The 22,355-nt window shown below is 40.2% G+C and overlaps 4 protein-coding genes across 8 annotated transcripts; 1 reads left to right on the top strand and 3 right to left on the bottom strand.

Moving 5' to 3' along the window:
- Window positions 1-164: 164 nt before the first annotated feature.
- LOC137604811 (T-cell surface glycoprotein CD3 zeta chain-like) lies at window positions 165-7,537 on the bottom strand. Of its 4 annotated transcripts, none has more exons than XM_068328911.1 (7): window positions 7,442-7,537; window positions 4,767-4,922; window positions 1,960-2,054; window positions 1,469-1,504; window positions 1,328-1,351; window positions 1,190-1,249; window positions 165-505 (listed from the first exon to the last, which is right to left on the bottom strand). In XM_068328911.1, the coding sequence occupies exons 2-7, from the start codon at window positions 4,828-4,830 to the stop codon at window positions 386-388; spliced, it is 399 nt and encodes a 132-aa protein (XP_068185012.1). In that variant the 5' UTR covers window positions 4,831-4,922; window positions 7,442-7,537; the 3' UTR covers window positions 165-385. The 4 variants fall into 4 exon arrangements, with proteins under 4 accessions (XP_068185012.1, XP_068185008.1, XP_068185010.1 ...); XM_068328907.1 differs by having other exon boundaries at window positions 4,767-5,024; window positions 7,442-7,530; XM_068328909.1 differs by having other exon boundaries at window positions 4,767-4,933; window positions 7,442-7,494.
- Window positions 6,854-11,534, top strand: LOC137604810 (lysosome-associated membrane glycoprotein 1-like). 2 transcript variants are annotated; one of them, XM_068328905.1, is made up of 7 exons: window positions 6,854-6,971; window positions 7,117-7,197; window positions 8,535-8,710; window positions 8,803-8,931; window positions 9,123-9,189; window positions 9,591-9,758; window positions 9,852-11,534. In XM_068328905.1, the coding sequence occupies exons 2-7, from the start codon at window positions 7,137-7,139 to the stop codon at window positions 9,989-9,991; spliced, it is 741 nt and encodes a 246-aa protein (XP_068185006.1). In that variant the 5' UTR covers window positions 6,854-6,971; window positions 7,117-7,136; the 3' UTR covers window positions 9,992-11,534. The 2 variants fall into 2 exon arrangements, with proteins under 2 accessions (XP_068185006.1, XP_068185007.1); XM_068328906.1 differs by having other exon boundaries at window positions 6,856-6,971; window positions 7,120-7,197.
- A 338-nt stretch (window positions 11,535-11,872) lies between these two features.
- On the bottom strand, window positions 11,873-15,583 carry LOC137605423 (growth hormone-regulated TBC protein 1-A-like). Its single transcript, XM_068330106.1, has 9 exons — window positions 15,563-15,583; window positions 15,372-15,466; window positions 14,742-14,887; window positions 14,500-14,658; window positions 14,190-14,314; window positions 13,563-13,659; window positions 13,296-13,468; window positions 13,023-13,208; window positions 11,873-12,611 (listed from the first exon to the last, which is right to left on the bottom strand). Exons 2-9 carry the CDS (start codon window positions 15,419-15,421, stop codon window positions 12,510-12,512), a joined length of 1,038 nt encoding a protein of 345 aa, XP_068186207.1. The 5' UTR covers window positions 15,422-15,466; window positions 15,563-15,583; the 3' UTR covers window positions 11,873-12,509.
- Window positions 15,584-16,739: 1,156 nt separating this feature from the next.
- Window positions 16,740-22,288, bottom strand: dcun1d2a (DCN1, defective in cullin neddylation 1, domain containing 2a). Its single transcript, XM_068330107.1, has 7 exons — window positions 22,236-22,288; window positions 20,256-20,472; window positions 19,988-20,156; window positions 19,509-19,639; window positions 19,340-19,422; window positions 18,540-18,636; window positions 16,740-18,414 (listed from the first exon to the last, which is right to left on the bottom strand). The coding sequence occupies exons 1-7, from the start codon at window positions 22,236-22,238 to the stop codon at window positions 18,335-18,337; spliced, it is 780 nt and encodes a 259-aa protein (XP_068186208.1). The 5' UTR covers window positions 22,239-22,288; the 3' UTR covers window positions 16,740-18,334.
- Window positions 22,289-22,355: the final 67 nt, after the last annotated feature.

The raw sequence follows: 22,355 nt of genomic DNA on the forward strand, positions 1-22,355 counted from the left end.
TTCATTCATTTACTGCCGCTGAATCCGCTGTGGTGGGTCACGGGGAGCTGGAATTCACACAAAAAGGAGGCTGCACTTAACAGCAGCAGCTGGCTAATGTTACAAAAGTAATGGCCTGAACAAACAGTGAGATTCTACGTTGTTGAAGTCAATGTAAAGCAGAAATGAGTTTAATGTGTTGTTGGGAATTTAAAAATATACAACAATTTAGTAGTTTTATCACTGCCAACTCAACATTTTCTCTTATTTTGTTTCAAAACAGGAGCTGATAAAAGATCAAACTTTTTTTTAAGAAGCTGGATTTACAATTTTCTTTTGCTTGGTTTTTGTTTTTAAATTCACGGCAGTAGTTTAATCTGCAGATCTACTCATTCAGCTGGTGGTTTCATATCTGCTCAGAAGTGTTGTCTCTTGGTGCAGGAGGTCGGTGGTATGACAGAGGAGGAGGAGCTGAGGTTCCTGGAGACTCATGGGCGTCTTCATCGGTCCTATTGGGGTGGGGGGACTGCAGGGAGGAAGACGGCGGTAGCGACCACATAAGTTGTTTTGTGAGACTGTTTAGATGCTGGCAATAAAATCATCTCATGGTGGTGATCAGTAAGTGGAGCGTCTTCAGGATTTACTCACATATTATTTAATTTTAATAAACCTGAATCCAAATGTTACCATCGCTATGGTTGTTCCTCAGGATTTTCCTAATATAAAGTGTCCTAATTTCAAAGTTCTGTGGTTCCTTTCACTTTTACATCAAGTTTCATGAAAATCAGTGACAGAATGTAAAATGAAATGATTTCCTGCTTGACACACGTCTCACCACCCAGCCAGTTATTTTGTGTTTGCAGTTCAAGTGAAATCATCTAGATTCACACGCAGTTCTACTTCCTGTAGAATGGAAGGAAGCAGCATCGGGGAGATTTCTCTTAAAATAAATCTCATCCAGGAGCAGAGCTGCATCTCCAGAAACACAAACTGGAGGAAAAACTCTGAACATTTGGAACCAGCTAACTATTTAAACCTTTTTAATTTGTCCATTTCTATCAGAAGATGTTAGGGAGTACACTATCTTGCCTGTGGTTTCTTTTTGAAGATTTTTTCCGGAAATAAAATCAAATTTTAAAATATTTTTAAAAAAAATCATGATTGTCAGATTAATTACTGGAACAGGCGTGAATGAGATTAGGCGACTAACCTTTCTTTTTGGTGTTTCCAGCACCGTGTAAGGATCGGCACCCGATGGTCTCAGAAGCTCCTGGAGAAGAGATCTTTAATTTTTTAATGATTGCTGACAATTAGAGCAGCAGAGTTCAAAAACATTTGACCTGCTTACCTGGTAGAGTCCTCCTGTCTTCACCTGCATAGAGATGAATATAAAATTAAATGCATGCATAATAACAGATACTTATAATCAATTGATCAACTAAAAAGACTAGATAGTCATAAGGAGCAGATAATATGCAGATGGACTTACAGGAAATTCAGCCTCCGCTGATGGGACATAGAAAAACTGGAGATGAAAAATAACACAATTCTGACTTGGAGTGACAGGTCATTGACTTTTAATAATTCTGTTCTGTTGTTTAAATTTATGAAACAGATTTTTAAATGCTCCACTATGCTCATGTAAAAATTTGCTTCAGTGTGGTATGAGATTTATTATTTTTAGCTTATTTATTTAATTGTACATTATTCAGTATCAAAAGCTGAATATGATAAAAATTGCATTTTTAAAAAGCATGAAAAATGTTTGTGATGACACGGCTTTAGTACTATCTATCTATCTATATATCTATCTATCTATCTATCTATCTATCTATCTATCTATCTATCTATCTATCTATCTATCTATCTATCTATCTATCTATCTATCCATCTGAGAACAATCAACCAAACATCAACTAAATAGAGAACAAGCTGAGTCATTAATTTAAACAAGCATTATTTTCAATTTTTACAACCAACCTTTTCTCTGAAATAGAGCGCAGTGGCAAAAATGCAATAAATGATTAGGACCCCATCCAGGAAGTAGCAGGTGACTGGCTCAGTGAAGAAAACCTCTGCAGGACAAAGAGAGGAGGAACATTTACCTGCAGACTGATGTGGTAAATCTACTTCTGCTAGTCCTAACTTGTGATTCAGAAGGATTTTTGATCTACTTACTTTGGAAAGCAAAAGTAAAATTACCTTAAGTATATTTATTGTTAGCGTAAAAAAATCATGTTACCACAGAGCAAAGGGCAGCATATCTATCCTGCTTATGTGACAAAAGATGTCATGTTTTCACCAGCGTCTGTCTGTTGGTTTGTTTGTGTGTTGACAGAACATCAGAAGCCTAGTTTTATTGTGTGTCATCATAAACATTAAAAGGCTTTTTTACTCTGATAATGTGGACACATGCATTATTTTGGACTTGTTGAATGAATGAATGAAAGTTATATATAAAAAGAAAAATATTTCTGGTCTGACTTTGGGGAGAAGGTTTCATTTGTCTCAGGATGTCTGTTGAGTTACATCGTATGGATGGAAAACATTGAGTAAGACCCCTGACAGGAACAAAGAGGCTGCATCTGCAGTTCACTAACCTATATATAAATAGTCTTCCTGTCTGCTCTGAGAAGCTGGAGCTTGTCTATTCATGTGGTTGGAACAGAGGCCGGGCTGTGAAGGTCGAAACTAACCCCTTGATTCTGGCTGCAGGTCCGATGGTTCTACGCTTAACAAGGAAAATCGTTTATGTCTCAGAAACGTTACAAAAAGCAAACGATGTGCTGTCACCGTTCTGTCCTGGCAACACTTGAACCCGCCTTTAAAATGTGTTTTTGTTTGTTTCTCATTTTTTATTCTTTCATCTATTTATTTTTTTTTAAAGAGAAAACCTTCATGAATATTTCCAATCGAGTTTATCAGTTTGGAGAAAACACTTGTTGGGCTTTGTTTACACACAAGAAATGTAAAGCGCTCAGACACAATTAATATAACCAACAAATAAATAAAAGATCTAGTCTGAAGACTTGTTTGTAGTTGATTTAGTTGTTTTGTTTTTCTTTTTTTAATTCGAGGTTGACTAACTCAAACTTCTAGTTTTATAAATCCCGACTCTGGTAAGAAGCCTTACTGGATTTGCTTTTAGATGTATTTAAATATTATTTATCATCTAATAAAAATACATTTTATGGATTAATATTGTTTTATAAATAGCTTTCTTTGTTGTTTATTGTTTTAGATTTTACAAATAAATTATTTACATATTTTATAAATCCTGGTGAGAGCTTCTCCCTGAATTAACCTTAGGGCTAGTCTTCTTTATCCTCTGTGCTATTTATCGTCAAACTTATCTACTAGTAATAACAAGTGATATCATAGTGACACACAACCACCTTCTCTACTGGCAATTTAAATTAATTAAAAATTAAATTAATTTAGAGCAACAAATTCACTGATAATGTCACCTGACCTCTGACACGGGGGAAAACCCTAACGTGTCTTAGAAATGCCCCAGGTGGTGGCTCTCATGAATAAAGGTTAGAACAATAGAGTTCAGTTTAAAAATGATCCCGAGTCTCTTTTTGCTCCTTTAATGAAGTCATAATTTTGAAAACCCGCGGTGCACCCGCCTTATGCCCTCAGTCAGCTGGGATAGGCTCCAGCTCCCTGTGACCCGCCACAGCGGACGATGAATACAGGAGTAAATGAATAATTTTGAAAACTTAATGAAAACTCCTCAAAAGTCCAACATTTGAAGGGTCAATAGATATAAAACAACACAACATGGTGTTTTTTCTGCTTTGGGGCTCTGGTGGTTTATTATCTTACAACACAGACAACAGAAAACAAACAACGGAAATATAACTTGAGGATTTCCAAACATAGACCGTAATTATTTATTGATGCTTACCTTGAGATAATACCTTCATCATGACAAGTCTGGCTTAAATACATGACAGGAAAGCCTTTTTGGATCATTTTGACTGTTTTTGAAGCACTTCATAAAAAAGAAAACCTGGGAAACACCTGCTCACTAATTCATATCCGCACAAAGAGAGTCTGTTACTGCAGACTTTCTTTTGACGCTGCTTTTAATTCTACCAACGACATATGGATTTATTTAGCAGTACACAACTTCCTCTCTAGTAGTTTTAGACAACACTGTGCCAGCTGAATGTCACTAAGACCTGTTAGAATGGTCGATCTGAGGGAGATGTCACCGTGTATCACACTGTGTGTCCGGGCCTTGTCGGCATTATCCATGAAGGTCAAAGAACACGTGTTGAAATCGTTCTCTTTATCATTTTTAAAATCACCAGTTCTTTACCTCTGTCATTCTCTACCTCTCCAACAAATTCAATCAGAACCTTTTCAGACCTTTTAGACTAATCCTCCTTTCAGGTAGACACTAGCGAAGACCTCATCTCCTCAGCAGAGGCAATAAATCAAATTACATAAATTTATTTGTAGATCAAATTTTATTCAATTAAATATTTTTATTTTGATTGTAATCTGAAATGCAAACTTTAATTACCCTCTCATGAACAAATTCATCATCTTCTATCAGATAACACATTGTGGACAAATTACCTCATCGTATCTTGAATTTTATGTGTTTGAAATCAGTTTTTTTTCCCCTCTTTACCGCTTAAATGGACACTTAAATGACTTGGCACCACATTTTACACCACATTACTACATTTTCATAGAAATATGAACTCAAAATCATCACACCTCCTGATACACAATTTTTACACAACTGTATTAACGTGTGTGTCACTTACCATCACCTGAAACAGGCAGGACGAGCACCAGGAGCACAAACAGACTCGTCCTCAGCCCCCCCATGTCTGCTGCAGGAACCAGGCTCTCTGTCGTCTGGTCGTGTGGTTCTTTCTTTGCCCCTGGCACCGATCAGAGGATGTGGCTCCACTGCCTGCCTGTCGATGGACTAACAGACTGTCTGAGTGAACTTCAAACATCTCGCAGCATCAACACCCCCCACAGTTCTTGCTGACTGTCGTGTTTCTCCAATCAGGCCACTGGTTCGGAAACAGACCAGCACAGGTCTTCAGTGGTGAAGTTAAAAGTGCTTCAACTTCTGCTTATTGAATATTGGAACTTTAACTAGGTCATAACCGTTGTTATCTATTGCTACATGAGTAGCAGTTAATTTCACCTATTTAAACATTAATATATAATCAAGTGTATTTGATAGTTTCTGTGATGTACAGTAGCTACAAGCACATACGAGTAGGACTATTGTAACAACACACTGGATGTTGAATATGTCGCCCATCAACATTGTAGTGGGAAGAAATTTTCCATTACATAATTGATTAACTAACACAACATCAGTCGTCTGCAACAAAGGCTTAAATGCCTTTTTGACAAGTTAGTGTTGGACAAGCAATAAGCACTGACAGAGCATACGCACTGGAAACATGAACATGTGATGGCTGAGCTGTCATAAGGATGAACATCCAGTCACGCTGCATTTTACTGAAAGTATAGCTCATCTAGCCATAGGGGAAAACATTCCAATATGATCACAGAAAGAGAAAGAAGGAAAGAACACCATGAAGATTTTTCATGACGTGTTCCAGTAACTGTGTGTTCATACGGTCAGAAGGTTATTGCTTCTACGATTGGATAGTGTGTCTGACTCTTCTACCTGTTTCCAAAGTGTTCTGTCTCCAGCTGATAATCACAGTAATCTGTGACATGTAAGGAAATATTCAAGCTCCAGGCAGATGACTGTTCCTAGGCAAAGCTGCATTCTGAGGAGACTTCATTTTGACACCAGTGTGTTAAATGTGTGTGTGACTGAGGTCTGACCTCAGCGACCTTTAATTAGACGCCCTCCTTCAAGCTTCTGGATCCTTGTTGTTAGAATCAAGAGGGTATTACTTTCTTGTGAGGGGCAACAAACCAACATGAGGCCAAGATATAACATTTTTCTTTGTTAAAACAGTGAGAAACTTGTGTTCAGTCATTGGTTGGTTTAATTAATGTATATTTTTTTAGTGTCTGGTGAAACATCTTTTAGTTCAAAAGCACATTCTCATTAATCCAAAAGGCATAATCAGTCTGAGTCTGACTGAGATATGGCATGTAATAATCTTCAAGTACAGTATTATTTAATTCTTGTTTCCCCTTTTCTGTTTTTTCAAAACGTCATTTTTTGTCAGTGTTCAGCAAAACTATTTTCTATTGATTCATGCTTCACAAAAGCAAAAGTAAAGAAACCCCATTTTATGATTGCAGTTACATTTGTTGAATTTGTTCATAATTTCCCCAACTATTAATTTTTTTGAGTGTGAATTTCACGTGAATCTAATTACTTTGTATTTTTTTGGGGTAAAATAAACGTTCTTGTTTTGAAAAAATAATAATAAAAATGATGCAACACAAGTGGCTCCTGCCCCAACTTCTTTGAAACGTGTTGCTAACATCAGATTCTAAATAAGACTATAGTTTTCCTGAAATTGTAACTTTCCGTTTTCTGAACTATTGAGCTATTATCAGTTAAATATGGTATTTCAGTGATTTGCAAATCATTATATACTGGTTTTATTTGCGTTTTACAAGTGTGTTTTTTAGGAGGTAGACTTGCGCCTCTGTTTTTACCAGATACATTATACATTTTTATTATTATTTGTGATATTATTATTTATAAACTGTTTTAAGTTTGACATTTTTGCTTTGTCAGCCAGTCTGTGCGGCGGGTCCGGATCGATCAGTTCTGCTGACAGACGCGTTAAACAGTGAACTGCTGTGGCCCTTTAAGTGCTGGCTACCTGAGCGCTGTGATTCGCTGCCGTGTACCACGTGACTTTGTGGATGGGTGGGTTTAAACTCCCTGTCACATGATCCTGATGTCAGCGTTAGCTGCGGTGGCCGTGAGAAAGCATTCAAAACGAGCAAAGTTTCTCCCACAGCTCGCGTTTGGAAACGTAAACAGTTTACTCCTGAAACCAGAAACGCCAGTGGGTTTTTTTGTTTTTCAGAACTTTATCAACTCAACATTTTATAGCGCTTGAATTACTCTTGCTATTGTTGTTAACGCTGACGTTAGCCAAGCTAGCATAACATCAGCTAAGCTAGCTAACTAGTTGTTGCTGTGATTTCTAGCAGAAGAAACGCAGACGAACATGACGCAGATCAGCGGTGTCTACTCTTTCTGTGCGGGAGTAATGTTACAGCTGATTGTAGGTGAGTAACGAGCATTACTGTGACAACTCGGTGGGTGTTTCCTAACTTTGAAGGTTAAAAAATGTACTGCTTTTAACGGAATACGACGGTCGACCAGTTAGCAATCAGTAGACTGTTTACTGTTGGGACTACAAAGACATGAGTGTTATTGTAGTTTTCAGGCCCGGACACGTTACTTATTGATGCTTTCCGTGGCTGTTCCCATGTTTACGTTTGTCAGCAGTGTGTGGGTAGTTTGTCTTACATTGACGTGGATCCGTCACAGTGCAGCCTGCTGTTTGTTGCCCCATCCCTTCCTGTTTTGACCAGATAACAAGAGGAAGATGTTTGATAATTCGGTGTAAACCATAGTGGTGAGATGTAAATTATGACGGAAACTCAGGTTGTGTACGCCAACAAGGTTGTGACGTCATTGAGTGATTTGCATAAAAATTTAAATTTACCACCATTAAACCTTCAATTTTAAAAACGTCAGCCTTGTATCCCTCAATGACAAAAACATACTTTTTATGAAGACAGAAATGTTAATTTCATTAACATTCATTAAATTCGTTTAATTTTGATTTTAAATAATGTTAATTTAGCTTTATATTGCATCAGACATCGCCGGTCTGAAGTTGACTGCATACTTTTTCAGTATGACTTGTTCTTTGTAGATGAGCTGTTCCAGTTTTTGCCTTTTCAGTATGTTCCACAGAAAAGGCAAATATCCAATATTGTGCAACCTGGTCAGACATAATGTCTCAACTTCACAGGAAAGTCAAGTACTGTATCAGAACTCGGTGTATGTACGCTGCAAGTTTCAAGTTCCGCATCACACACGTGATCTCTGGCGTGGGTTGACCAAATCAGTCTGCCACAGTTTGAGTAAACAATTTTAACCCTTCTTATTTTGGAGAAATGCCAGTTTAGCTGTTTCCAGTTTACCAAAGATTAAGTGGAAATATTTGAGTAGAAAATGTGCTATCGGATGATGTTTTTGTTTAAAGTACGACTGTCACTACCGTTACCTACAGTAGCCACAAGACTCATCATGTTCAAGTGAAAAGTGTTCATTTAGCTGATTTTTATCACCACTAATATGGTCAGTGAGTCATTTTTATTTATTTTTTTAATCGGAAGGAAGTATTTTATGCTGCAGTGAAGAACTGAACAACAGCCCTAAGAACAGCCTTCATTTCAGGCCACACTTTTCTTACTTTCAGACTTTTGGAGGCAGGATCTGTTAAAAATATAACTTTGAATCTATATGATTAAAAAATTCTAAACCTTGAAGAAATCAATATTTCTATCTCTAACATGTTACTGTGCACTCACACCTGAATAACCTCTTGCAGGTTTTGCTACTGTTGCCCCACCCATTACTGCCCAAACAACTGCTGCACCGCACCTAGAGACCAGTAAACCTCTCACAGGAACCTACAAGGTCTCTGGCAGTAATGGTACTACCTGTTTGCTGGCATCAATGGGTCTCCAGCTCAACATCACCTTCATCTCAGTCTCTCAGAATAAGGTGCCTACATGCAGACATTCACACAACTGCGTGAATGCCAATGGAGGTAAAGTGTGTGTTGAGGCTCTACCTGTTCTATTAATGCTTTACAGACGGTACAGGATGTTGTGAACCTTCAGCCCAACGGAACTCAGAGCTCTGGGTCGTGTTTTTCCAGCAACGCCTCCCTGCTGCTCACTACAGATGGAGGGAAGACCAACCTTACCTTTCACTTCATGCTGGTGCGTTACTCAACCTGCCCTGCCTTGTTTCATCACAGCCATGTGCATGAACTCCTCAGCCCAGTCATCCTTCTGGCTTCACGTTCACCCTGTACCTCCTGACGTGACCACTAGATGGCAGCTGCAGTTTGAGGTAAACTTCTTTACCTTGGGTCTGTTTTAACTTGTGTCGTCTTATTGTTTTTCTCTAGAATACTACATCCAGTAAGTATCATCTGAGTGAAGTGTCTCTGTTGGCAGTCTGGCCAGACATGAAAGGTGAGCGAATTCCACTTCTCAAACTTAAACTTAGCATCATAATAGCATGCATGTATCCAATTTGTCCTGTGATTGTCAGTTTTGCAATACTGTATATTCTGGGGTTGTTGGGTTTTTTTTCAATGAAAATGAAGGAAAAGGTGAGAGCCTTCATCTTCCTATTGTGCTTTGCGTAGCTCTGTAGTGGCCGTATTTAGAAAGTATCACACAGAACACTTTCACAATTTGACGCTGAAAATCTGCTTTGAAATACCAATACCCTAGAATAAATCCTGGCTTTAGGAAGTATGTCTTTTTTGAGGTGTCAGAGATATTCAGATTTGATTGTGCCGTGGAGAATGGTGCTTCGTAGTGTCATCATGCGGACTGAGGTTGACTCTTTGTTCTCCTTTCTGTTGTAGGGGACTTCTCTGCCAGTAACCAAAGCCTGGACTACCTGCGAGGCACCTCGGGACACTCATATATGTGCCGTTCGGAACAGAATCTCTATGTGAACTCCAACTTGTCCATCAATACCTTCCAGCTGCAGGTGCAGCCCTTCGGTCTGACCGGAGAGCAGTTTGGAGCAGGTAAATACCTCCCCAGTTGATAGGAAGTGAAGAATAAATCTATTGTTGTTTTTTGCACTAATTTGACCTTAATTTTGTTTTTTATTCTCTTAGCTGAGGAATGCCAGTTGGATGAAGATGACATGTTGATCCCTATCATAGTTGGAGCAGCGTTAGCTGTACTTGTCCTTATTGTGCTCCTGGCCTACCTCATTGGCAGGAAGAGGAGCCATGCAGGCTACCAAACCATCTGAAGCCACCGAGGTGGCGTGTGCTTAATGTCCACCCTTCAGATTAACCACTGTTTTGAGACTTGTTGCTCCCTGCCCCCCCCCCCATGCCTTCATCCTTCATCCCCCTGTCTGTGTGCTGTTCTTAACCCCCATCAGTCGTTATCAGGCTTTCATTATCTCTCTGTGGCTCATTCTGAACAGACCCGCCGTCATTTAAACTTGATTCTCTTTGTTTTTGTGGTTGCATCATCATGAGAAACTGTATCGGTACTGTCTAAAGCCAGGGATGGATGTTGTTCAGAGGGTCCATTAGAGTTCTCACATTGTATTGTACTATTTATGATTTCTGTAAAAGGAATTTTTGAGGGAACAATATATTCTAATTGTTTATGTGCTTCTGAGGGACTGTGTTAGGGTCTTACTCTAAATAAGGTTTGTCATCATAAAGGGAATATTCCAGACTGCTCCAGACAGTAAAGATGTGATATTTTTATTGCAAGTCCGCATTAACCTGGGTTTTAGGGATCATGCAAGATAATATAACAGTAACTTAAACAGGAAATAATGTGAGGCGTAGTTCAGATGCATGATCAGATTTTGGTTTGTTTAGATTTGTTGCATTTTCCTGGTTAGGGTCTTAGAGACTGTGGGGGCTGCTGTTACTTCTGGATTTAATTCTGTTCGGTCATTTTGGCATTTTTGTCTTTATTTAATGGGATAAATGTTTGGAAAACAACGCTCGTCGTCTTTCAGAGAATGGTTGATAAGTTCACTGAACTCAGAGCTACATCCTGTGTTGACTGGATTAGCATTTACATTTTTACACTTAAGGTTTTGTACAGATTAAAAACTCGAGGTATAATGTGTTTATTAGTTGAAGTTACGAGGTGCTGGTGGGCAGGTAAAGTTAGCTTTGGACAGAGCCGGGCTAACCATTTCATCTCTTTTTAAAATCTATATGCTAATAGCTGCTGACTGTATTTTGGCGTTCACCACATCACTCTCAGATTGATTTTGGTCTTCTCGTGTCCGTAGAAGTTAAAATGTAAACGATTGCTTTAAATGATGGCTTTGGATTCTGCTGTTACAATACGAACACGGAGGAACACTCACGCTGTCTCCAGGAGTTGCTTTAACAATCTCAATAAAAACAACTGTTGGCTGAGGTGTATTGACGAGCTCAGGACAGCAGATTGTTATGGTGGTGTTGTTTTTCTTTTGTCCGTGAATGGGTCCACGTCAGATTTTGGGTTCTGGAGGGAAAAAAGTTGCACTAAAGCCCTGAGAAACAGCCCCAGGTATTGAATGAAGTGGCCAAAGCATTCGTCAGTGTTCATCAGTGCCTTTCCACTCTAACACTGTCCCCCATGTACTCATACCTGGGAAATCTGTTTGTCTCACAGTCACTACCATAAATACGGATTGTCTGATACAGGAGAAAGTGTTGCGTTTTTTTGTTGTTGTCCCTCCTCACCTAAATATCCAGGTAGCGATTTATAAGGTTTTAATGGATTTATTTGGACTATTTTCTAAATGAGAGGTCAATAAAAGTGAATGAAAGCCGTTTGAGTTCTTTTTTATTTCCTGAATTAGTTCTTTTAAATGCAGATATTTTGGTTACCATGTTTGAAGAATCCGAACCACTGTTCTCTCTGTGGCTGATTTAAGATGCAGGTTTTTGTAGTCATTCATGTTTTATGTGCTGTTTATGTAGGTCAGTCTGACTAGATGGCTAAAATGAAAGCCAGGCGACCCAGAATAGCTTCTGCTTGGAGGTGCAGTTTAGGTTTGTCCTACTGATGTTCAGACAACGTTCCTCGTTTACCTTAAAAATGACAGGATAGCAATGTTTGAGGTTTTTACAGTTCTTTTACAAGAGGATATTTAAAATGATTTATTGGCATCAATTTATTAACACTGAATAATTTTAATAACAAGAATGAAGTTTATTATTGTGAAGAATTAGCCTTTATATACGGGCCTTAATACAGTCCCATTCAAAAATCTCACAAAATGCTGTGGAGGTGGTCAGAGATTTAATCAAAATACCTTCCTCTGAATTTCACTTGTGGTTTAATTATCATGGTAACAGATGAATCCTGCCTCCGTCTTGAGGTCAGATGTCACCCGATTTTAGTATCTGGGAAATTATTTTCATAATTAAGCTGATTTTGTGTCACTCCATCTTCATTGCATTTTTAAAATTATATACATCCACAGATAGGAGCTGCAGAAAAACCTAAAGAAAAGATCAGGAAAAGTGAAACACCAGTTTCTGTAAACTTGGGCACTAAATTATAGACATTAAATTTTATTTCATACAGCGAAATGGACAGTTCAACACATCGTGTCATCCCATACTACCGTAGCACAGTAAGAAGGCTGCAGCGCAAGTTATTACAAGATCAGCAGCCCCAAAAGCCCCATGTGTCTGTCCATTTATTAATGGTGAACTGTCAGTAATACCAGTGGAACATCTTCATACGGAGTTCAAGATGCTACAAAAACAAAAAAATCCAGACTTGGTGGAACCTTAACTTCAAGATTGTCCAGATTCTTCTTCCAGAATTTGTTGTCTACATTTGTCTCTCAACTTATCAATAGTTGCCTTCGACAGACTCCCAGGCTCTGTAAAAATTTTCTGTCAAAAAAAGAAAAGGAGGCAGAGAAAATGTCACCAAATGACAATTTGATTTCAACTGTTCTTAAGCTTTTTATAACATTGTTCTTGATAAACCGATCAACAGAATCAGTGTATTGATCTGTCACATTCAGAGAATAGGAGCAATATTTGTGATGATAAGGTTTTAAATCAGTGTTTTTGGCCAATTTATTATGCGGCCTGCCTCCACATTTGCATGGCCCTCTGGAGAGTAGAAGACCCCCCCCTCATCCTCCACCCCCACCGACAAAACGGCCCCAGAGCTGATCGATCCAGAATGGAAATGACACCCTGCATTTTTAACAGACCTGACAGAAATGCTGAACAGCCTTAACCTGCAGCTACGAGGGGAAACTTAATTTGCGATTATTTTTGCTGTCTCCTTCTCACCTGCATGAACGTATGACAGTCCAGAGTGAAAGCTCCGCTGGTGATCTGCTTGAAGCACTCGCACACGTCGGGCAGAGAGCGAGCTCTCAAGATCTCTGGTTGGTGATGGACGATAAGAGTCAGAGCAACACGGAACAGAACTTTGGAACCCTCGTAGAACAGACAATCCCAGACCCGCAGAACTGTCTGCGAAGGGAACGAGACAGAGAAGTGTCTGATAAAAACGATCCGCTCCACAAAACCTCCACACCTACCATCAGACTTTTACAAAACCTCGATGGGGAGGATGTCGATGTAGAGGCAGATGAACCAGCGCGACGCCACCAGTGTCCAGACGCCGGGATACTGGGCCATCAGCTGGCCTATCGCAGGAGCTTTAGCCTTCACCAGCTGCCCCAGAACCTCCTGGTCAGTCTTCAGTCCCAACATGGCTGGGCTGTAATAGTCTGCATCGTCAGCAAAGAACACAAGTTTGTTTTAGTGTGTTTACAGTTGCAATGATTGTCGCATACTAGTTAAGAAAAAAACCCCAAAAACAACCTGGTAGAATTCTGCTCAACAAGGCATCCATGAGCCAGAATGACTTCTCGTCATCTTTGGTGATGATGATGAGGTAGCCTGCGATGAAGTTCATGCCCTGGAATGAACAAAGACAGACATGTGTCCGTTTCTGCACCCTGAACACGACACTGATAACACTACGTTCCCTCGACAGAAGACAAACGGAAAAAATACGTGTGTGTGTGTGTGTGTGTGTGTCAGGAGAAGATTTGGGAACAATCCGACACATGGATTCAAATGAAAAGGGAATTCCATGTAAAATATGTGAAGCAAGAGGTACAGTTGGAAGCAAAATTATTTAAACCAAATTATTTCCAGGTTTGAAACATGAAACATAAAAATGATCAGCTGTTAGCTGAAGCTGAATAACACGAGGTTGAAACGGTCGGCTTTCTTTTATGATGACACCTGCAGTATCAAAATACTTCAACCCCCGTCATATTATCTCTCACAGGTCCCCAACAAGACCTCCCTGTGAGGAAGGTGAAGCTTGGACATTATGGGATGTTCAGTCAAGACACCCGTCAGCATGAATCAGAATCTTTTGGGGATCTATTTAAAAAAAATTGCTTCCAACTGTGACCTTAGGGGTCACATTTCCCTTACCTGACAGTACCCCACTGTTTTATTGTGATGTCCGTAGGCCAGCAGGACGTTGTACAGAGCCTTCTGTAGGCTGGGCTCTGCTTTGCTCCTGAATAGGATGTTGTCAGGAAAGGTTCTATGCATGTCTGCAAAAAAGGTAACACACACACACACACACACACACACACACACACACACACACACAGACACACACATCATGATAGACTTCAGGGATACAAGTTTTTTTCACAACCGATGCTGATTTGTGGTCGTAGGAAAAGTCTGGTGTTCATTCACATTTCACCATGAAACTCCTTCATGATCAACGCACCGATTTGAATGGTTTCCTTCAACTTGCTGTCGTGCTCCAAGGCCAGCAGAGAACGGTAGTAACCCGGGTTGCGCTCCAGCTCTTCCTGCGCTCCACTGGCCACCATCCAGATCCTGGCGCGGTGTTCATTAGGCACACCTTTACGGACAAACCTTTTCACTTCCAAAAACAGATTTCATATTTACATCACATTTACAGCACAGAGCAGCAGAAAGCATCGACATAAGAGCGCTTGTTGTTACCTGTCAGGTTCTTCTCCACGTGGGGTTTCTCCTGGAGCAGCTTGGACCATCTCATGGACCTTCTGTTGAGGACGGCGACGTACTCGTTCATCATCTCCTGATAGGAATCGAAATTGTGGTGTATCTCAAAGCCATAGGGGTCGATTCTGTCAGGAGAAAATTCACAATGTTTGGTATTGTAGCATAAAAATGAATGACAATGCATCGGGCGCCGCTGTGAATAACAGGATGGCTGGTGGGTCACTCTCCTCCCCACCCGTCATTCTCATGTTCCCTCGTGAAAGAAGCGACAGCAGCCACCTCTGGATTGGGTTTCTGCAGCGGGGTGATCAAATTCCTCGACTGGATGGATAGAGTTTAAAATTACTCTCAAAATGAATAAAAAAAAAATACTTTGAATGACAAAAAAAGGGTCAAATGTCACATCTGGTCTTCAAAATCACTCATTTTAATATTTGAGAGCTTCACTAGTTTAAGTGAAACTAGTAGCAGCTTCACTAGTTTAAGTGAAACACCAACTACGGATCTGAGGAGCTGATGAAGAAGGAAGCTGATGTTAGTCAAAAACAAAGACAGCTAAAAGAACGTAAAGACATCCCAGCTGGAGCGAACACCACATCCACATCTCACCTTTCACTGCCAGGATTACATGGAGGAGTTTGAGGAACACCGTCTGTCATGTTCTTTTTCAGTCGTGTCCGAAAATCCCCAAGGCTGTCAGCAAACTGCACAGACGACGTTATTTCATTTGTGTTCCCAATAAAAGAACTGGAAGTCAAGGTAAATAATAGTGGTCTGAGTTTCAGGTGACTCCGACTCACAGGGGCGGGGCTAGTTGTCGTCCAGGTACCACCCACAGGTGCGTGTGTGTGTGTGTGTGTGTGTGTGTGTCTCTGGCAGGCAAGATAATGAAAGGTAAAGTGGTTGCATGTCTTGTATGTCCCCCTCCACCGCCAGCGTCCATGCTGCAGTGGTGGAACAATAACAGTAGTTAGGACAGGTGTAATTACAGGTTTCAATCAAAATAAAGGTTTAATACCCAGCAGATGTGGAGAAGATGAATCCTTTTAACTATTTAAAAGTGTTCTAAATGCATTTTTGATTTGGGGTTTTTAAATATCAAAATTATTTTAGCTACTATTGATAAATATTTTGGACTAATTGCACAAAATTTAGTTTGGGATGAGTTTTTCTGCTCTTATTAAACCCACTCAGCACTAAACAGCAGACAGACAGCTATCAGAAGAATATCAGACTTATGGAGGTTACTACAAACACAGGAATAATTTGTGTCTTCTTGCCCTCTGGGTGGGTAAATAGACAACTATTTGCTTACATGAAAACCACATGAACTTTCCAAAGTCATTACATATTGAATGTTTGCTTCACATCTCGCTCTCTAAGCACAGAATTTGGCCCAAGGAAGAAAAAAAAAAAATGAAAAAGGCAAACATGAATCAGGTAACCGTCCATCCATTTTCTATTTTCACAGATCCACCACAGCGTTGCTGTTTGTTTGTAGAATCTAAATTGTAATTCATAAGCCCGGCACTTCCTGTAATTTCCTTAAACACCGTAATTGCCGGATTAAAGTTATCATCCTTCTTGTTTACGGTAAGAACTGGAAGTTCTCTGTCAATATGGAGATGAGATCCAAACCACTTGCAGTTGGGTCATTTTTTCTGTCAAGTAAAAAAGTGGGAACCTGACTCAATCCATGTTTTTATAATCTGTTGTAAGATTAGAAATTATAAAACAATTTTTTTTTCAATAATAAAGCAAACTTTGTCGGGAGGCAGTATCCTGGAATGTGTTTCATGAACTTTCTTTTTTCACATTTTTAATTCCTCCAAGAAATTTTAATTGATAAATAAAAGATATTCAATTGGATGCTGTGAGGTTTTACACATATGTCCTGTATTCTGAAGCAAAATGTGCGAATAACCAGCGATAATCTTGAATGAACATCCATTCTCATACTGCTGACATCCTGACCACCATCTTTATATCACTCATTACTTTCAGTGCAGGTCACAAACAAGGAAACAATAAAAACATGAACACTTGAACCACTTTATGATCACTTAATTTTACAGCTTTACGTGATTTCTACAGTCTTCTTTTTTTTTTTTTTAACTTACTACAATCGACATGGAGAGACATCTGGTAGGATATTAAAGCTTTCACTCATTCATGTCAGTGTGGTTATGAAACTATCGAACTCTGGCAATCATAAAACTCTTTGTTTTGCAAAACTCTTTTTCCTCAGCAGCCGTCCTGAATGCAGTCTGTCGTAAATATCAACCAAAAAATTATTTACATTTATGATTATGGGAAAACTCATGCTTTATTCATCTTTCTTAACTGAACAATATACTTACACGATGTATCGACAATATATTCTAATTTTCTCTACCGCCTGCAACACTGGACAGATGGGCTTCAACGGAAACAAATATTGAAGAGAGTTTGTGTTAAGGCTTACTTTGTCGTTCTGTTGTTGTTGCCCTCTGGTGTGTTCGAGCTTCTCATCAGACTTTCGCTGCCTCAACGTAGATTTGTGCCATGCAGAGCCAAGTCTGTAAATTTCACTTAAATACTGACCAATACTTATTTTAACATGATTTTTCTTTTTTTGTCTCAGAGGGCTAATTTGATAAAGTAAAATCTTTCCTAGTGACAGTCTGAATGGTGGAAATGTGATTCCCTCCATCAAAAAAAAAAACCTCACAGCTGAGATCAACCTGACAAAACCAACATCAAACATCCAAATGAAAACCTCCGCTTTTCTTCCATCGAAATGCTTTTTTTTTTTTTTGTAAAACCAGCCCAAGGTGAGGTAAACTATGTTTCACATGCTTTTAATGAGAAGTTTACATTTCAATGATCCACTTATGAACTAAACTAACACACATCATGGATGATACTGAGGCATCCTGTTAGAGGTCTTAGCATTTACTGTACATAAAAGAATCATCTTTTGCTTTTATAAATTTGTGGATTATATTATTTCTTTATATATGTCTCTTTGTAAACTGTCCCAATAGATACAGTATGTACAGTAAAAACTGCATCAGTCCTGATGGTGCTGGTATAGTGAGCGCTCTGTCCCAAAGTTGAAGCAAGACGTGAGCTTCACACACTCTTCGGTCGAAAGCTTCGTACGACAAGACGAAGCTGACTAGGCAGAATCTTGTTTTCTCTCGTCCCGTCGCTTCAGAGAGCACACAGCAGGCGAGCGTCCGCTCCCGCTCACGGGGCTGTGGCCCGACGGGCGGCGCTCCACCCGGACCCGGAGCAGAGGAGCGTCCAGGAAACGGAGAATCCAGCAGGAGAGACGGAGGTGAATCTGGCAAACGTCCGCGTGACAACGTCAGTCTCACCAGGACCAAAATGCGGCCGGTTGTTCTCTGTTCGTGCTCGGCTCCCTGAAAGGCGGTTTTTCGGACCGTTTCAAGTGCTTCTGTTTTCTTGTTGAAGTCTACAATTTTCAACTTTTTTTTTTTTTTGTACAAGTCCTTAAAAAACAACAAAAAACTACCAAGTCACTGTAAAAGAAACAACGCTCTGGCTTTCCAGAGTTGGGATTGGATTCAGAGAGTCTTGCGCTTGGATCCCGTTACAATTGGTCGAGCAAATTCCACAAAATCATCTATAAGGACGGGCCACGCTCCTGCAAACAGAAGCAGCAAGCTGTCAGTGTTAGAGGTCTGAACAGGGAAAACCATCGCAAGACATATTCACAGCGATACCTGGAGAGAAAAACGGCTCAATGCAAAATCTAAAGGACAAACTCACCTTCCTCGTCATAATTTGACATGTCGTCTGCAATCATGTTCCCAAAGTCCAACAATAGGTTCCATGTGTCCTTTGGGATGGATCGTTTATGATGCTCCTGTAATGAACATGCAATGTTAACAGACTGGTATGCGTATGGTTTCACACGTCTTCTCATCTCACTGACGAGACGTGTTTGATCCGGTTCGTCTCTCAGCGATAAAATGTAAAACTGACTGATTGTAATAAAACCCAGTGGAAGGGTGTAGCACCAAGTAAAGTAGCACAAGTCTGAAGCTAATTTGATTCATACACACATTAATTTCAATTTTATTCTTGGCTTTAGTGGAGGGATGTGCTCTCTGAGTGACCCTGGTAAATCTTCCGGTTTTCATTCTCAACCAAACACCTACTGGTTACGATCATTGGTCCCCTTCTTTTTATCACGCGTGTTTTAATGAAGGATGCACCAATCCAACTTTTCTTCACCTGATACCCATTTTAACACCTTGGCTGGTTGTTCAGTGATACCGACACCCATCGGACACCATATCATCTCTCCCTCTTATTCCAAAAACAAAAAAACAAAAAAAAACACACACAAAAAAACCAACAACCTACGATACAATGCTATCTGATGTGCCCATAAAACCATCCTGTCATCACTTGATGAACATTACAGCAGAAGTGAAGTGAAGAATTTTTCAACAGAGGTTGCATTACAGTTGGTCACATTGTAGTCAGTGTCTGCTTTATAAGTTTAGTATCTGTGTTGAAGCAAATTCCACTGGTGCGTTCCAAGTTTGACTTCTCTGACTCACCAACAGAAATCTATTCCAAAGATCCAGGAACTTGAATCGTCCTGACAGAACTAGGTTCCAGTAGGCTACGGCCATGTCCAAGTCTGCACACAAACACAAAGAACCACTCCTTACAACAGCGTATTATTGAACAACACCATACGGTATCTTGTTTTTAGTTGTTAGTTACCTAGCCCCTTCTGTCCAGGGTTTTTGGCAAAATTGAAGGTGAACTGGTAGAAGTCCTTGAACTTCCCACTATCTTTGAGCTCCTGTTCTAATCTCGGCAAAAGAGCCTTCAGTTTTTCTGGGCTGTCACACCTGGAAAAGAGCATTTAAGTGAAAACACACATAAACAAACAAGGAAAATACACAACGAATGCACACAGAATCTCTAACCAGCTGTAACCTGCTGGTCTTGATGACAAATGGGTTGAAGTGAACTTGGACAGCTGAATCGAAAAGTCAAAACATTTTAGCTTTCCCAGAGACTTGTTCCACGAAGTCACAGAATACCAAACTGTGGTGGAGGGGGGGGGGACTATATATAGACAACCTTCCCTCCCAGAGCTGGGCTAAACAGAATCAACATGCAAAGATACTTGGAGGCACAAACGTCCCACCTTGGACCGTGTCAGACACTGTTGATGTCAACATGTCAACACTCACCCCAGCTCCGTCATTCCGTCCAGAAACTCCTTCTTGGTGAACTCACACTGAGTGGCGGCACGGAACTTCCACGCCACGACCAAAACGGTGATGCTAGCTGGATCCAGTGAGAGGTCATCACAGAATTGTTGGATCCCATCAATACCGATCTTATTCTCATCCTGAGGATCTACCAAGGAAATTAAAGTTACACCGACGCACAAGTATTGTGTAAAACAAAAATCTTAATCTACAGTGTAAAAGAGACACACTCATTTATCTCACTAACCTTTATAGCGATTGTAGAGCTGCTCCAGCTTTTTCCGGTCTACTGAAGTCTTCATGGATTCCTTACAGTAGAGGTCTGGATTCTGAAAGTAGTTGTCGGTGGCTACTTCTAGTTTCCAGTCATTCTGGGTGAGGCAGTACACAGCTGTCTTCTCCCCAGCCTGTGTGAAGGACATGAACTGCCGTACCTTGTCCCTCTGCGAAGACTTCAGCTTATGCTGTGTAAGTACAGGACAGGGGCTGTCAGACACAGGTGCAATCAGGCCAGGGAGGGCAGACAACAACACACAAACAAAAAGCGAAACACAGAACAAACACAGCAGAGCACACATCTACAGGAATTCAGGGACTTGTAAAGAGCACACAAACAAGACTGGGAGACGTTCACAAGCACTCGGACATGTATTCCAAAAGGTTAGTCTGCCACACTGGAATATAAAAGCGAGAAGTGGTAGTAATTCTGTCCAGTCCACCCGCACGGGCTTTTCTAAAGGGGGTTGTTGTGGATTCTCAAAGCACATGCTGTACCCAGGAGGGCCCCTCAGATAACTACATTCAGAAACGTAACACGAGGAGGGAAATAGGATGCCATCACCGAGACCCCGAGGTGTAACAAGTCTGGAAAGTAACACAAGCACCCTGCCAGATATACTTAGAATAATCTAATTACTTTAATCCAACAACATTAACAATATTGTAAAAACAGAATACTTTTTATGTGCGAATTTAAAATAAGTCCACTTTCAGAAGTACTATGCAGAATTGGATGGCTGCTATTTTTTGCTGCCATCCTGATCCAGGACCCCTAAAAGAGGAGATCTTGGATCTCAATGGGACCTTACTGACTACAAAAAAGGATCAATAAAACAAAGATCCTAGGACGGTTCCTTCCTAAATCACAAATGGTTTCCAATACCAAACAATCAACCACAGACACCCAGAAATGTTTCAAACAGAAAAGTGCTACGGAAATAGGAAAATGCAGACAGAATGGTTGATCTTTGTAGGTGATCATCACCTTCACACTTCTAAGTTTGTCATAACCAATAAATGACATGGAATAACTAGGGAGGTCATGATTTTGCTGGTATTGGTTTGGCTGATGAATAGATATAGATTGTACGGGCAGGTTTTTATGTTCAGTCCAGACTCGAACTCTCAGGCCTCTATTGAATTACAGTCAACGATATGAAGTGAGAAGCTGCTTTAACAGATGCCTCATGCCTTGTTTTGTTTGTTTTAAATGCTATCTTGTAAAGTAAGCCTTTCAGGATTCACTTAAAAGTGATGATAGGACTGTAAACATGAAATGAAAATGAAAGGAACATAGAAGATCGCCATCGATGAACTCCTCACATTGTCCAGAGTTACGCTGAACTGCATCACGTTTCTGGATCACATTTTCAGCTTCGTAACACGTTGTGATAAATGATGATGAATGATAACGACATCAAACTCAAGCTGCTCATGACTTCAACAACTGTTAACTTTAGTTTTTATTAACAACAAGCACGTAAAGTCAAACGTGTTTACTGTTTACAGCTGCTACTCCACGGATTACTGACAGACCATTTAGGCAACGCTAGCAACTAGCTTGTCATTTACAGCGGCTAACATTAGCTAATTCAGCCAAACTGTGTTAGTGACATTAACGGATTACAGTATCTGGTGAACAGAAATTATGGTGATATAATTCCCAGAATTTCCCTCAGACGATCGTGTGTTTGCCTGCATTTCATGTCGAACCGCTGAGCTGCTCCCAGCTGAAGTTGCCAGACGTGAAGCTAGCTGAGAGCTAGCTGCTCTCAAAATATCAACTGACCTTTCCTGTAACAGCGACGGACAGAAATAACTGACCGCCACAGGCTGGCAGAAACGCAAAAAAAAGTGTGTACTTTAATAATACAGCCAGAGTCGTGAAGGTAAGCCTTCATGGCAATAAAAACCAATGCCTGTGTTTCTGTTTATTTTGGTTACCTACCATTTTCACACCCGCTGTTTTACCAGTTCGGGAGCCCGACAGTCGCTCCTTGCGCGCATGCGCGGAAGTGGTCGCGCTGTAATTGGTTCCTCCAGCAGAGAGATGTGTTCGACTGCCGTG

The sequence above is a fragment of the Antennarius striatus genome, chromosome 12 (genome assembly GCF_040054535.1).
Source record: "Antennarius striatus isolate MH-2024 chromosome 12, ASM4005453v1, whole genome shotgun sequence".
Lineage (NCBI taxonomy): Eukaryota > Metazoa > Chordata > Actinopteri > Lophiiformes > Antennariidae > Antennarius > Antennarius striatus.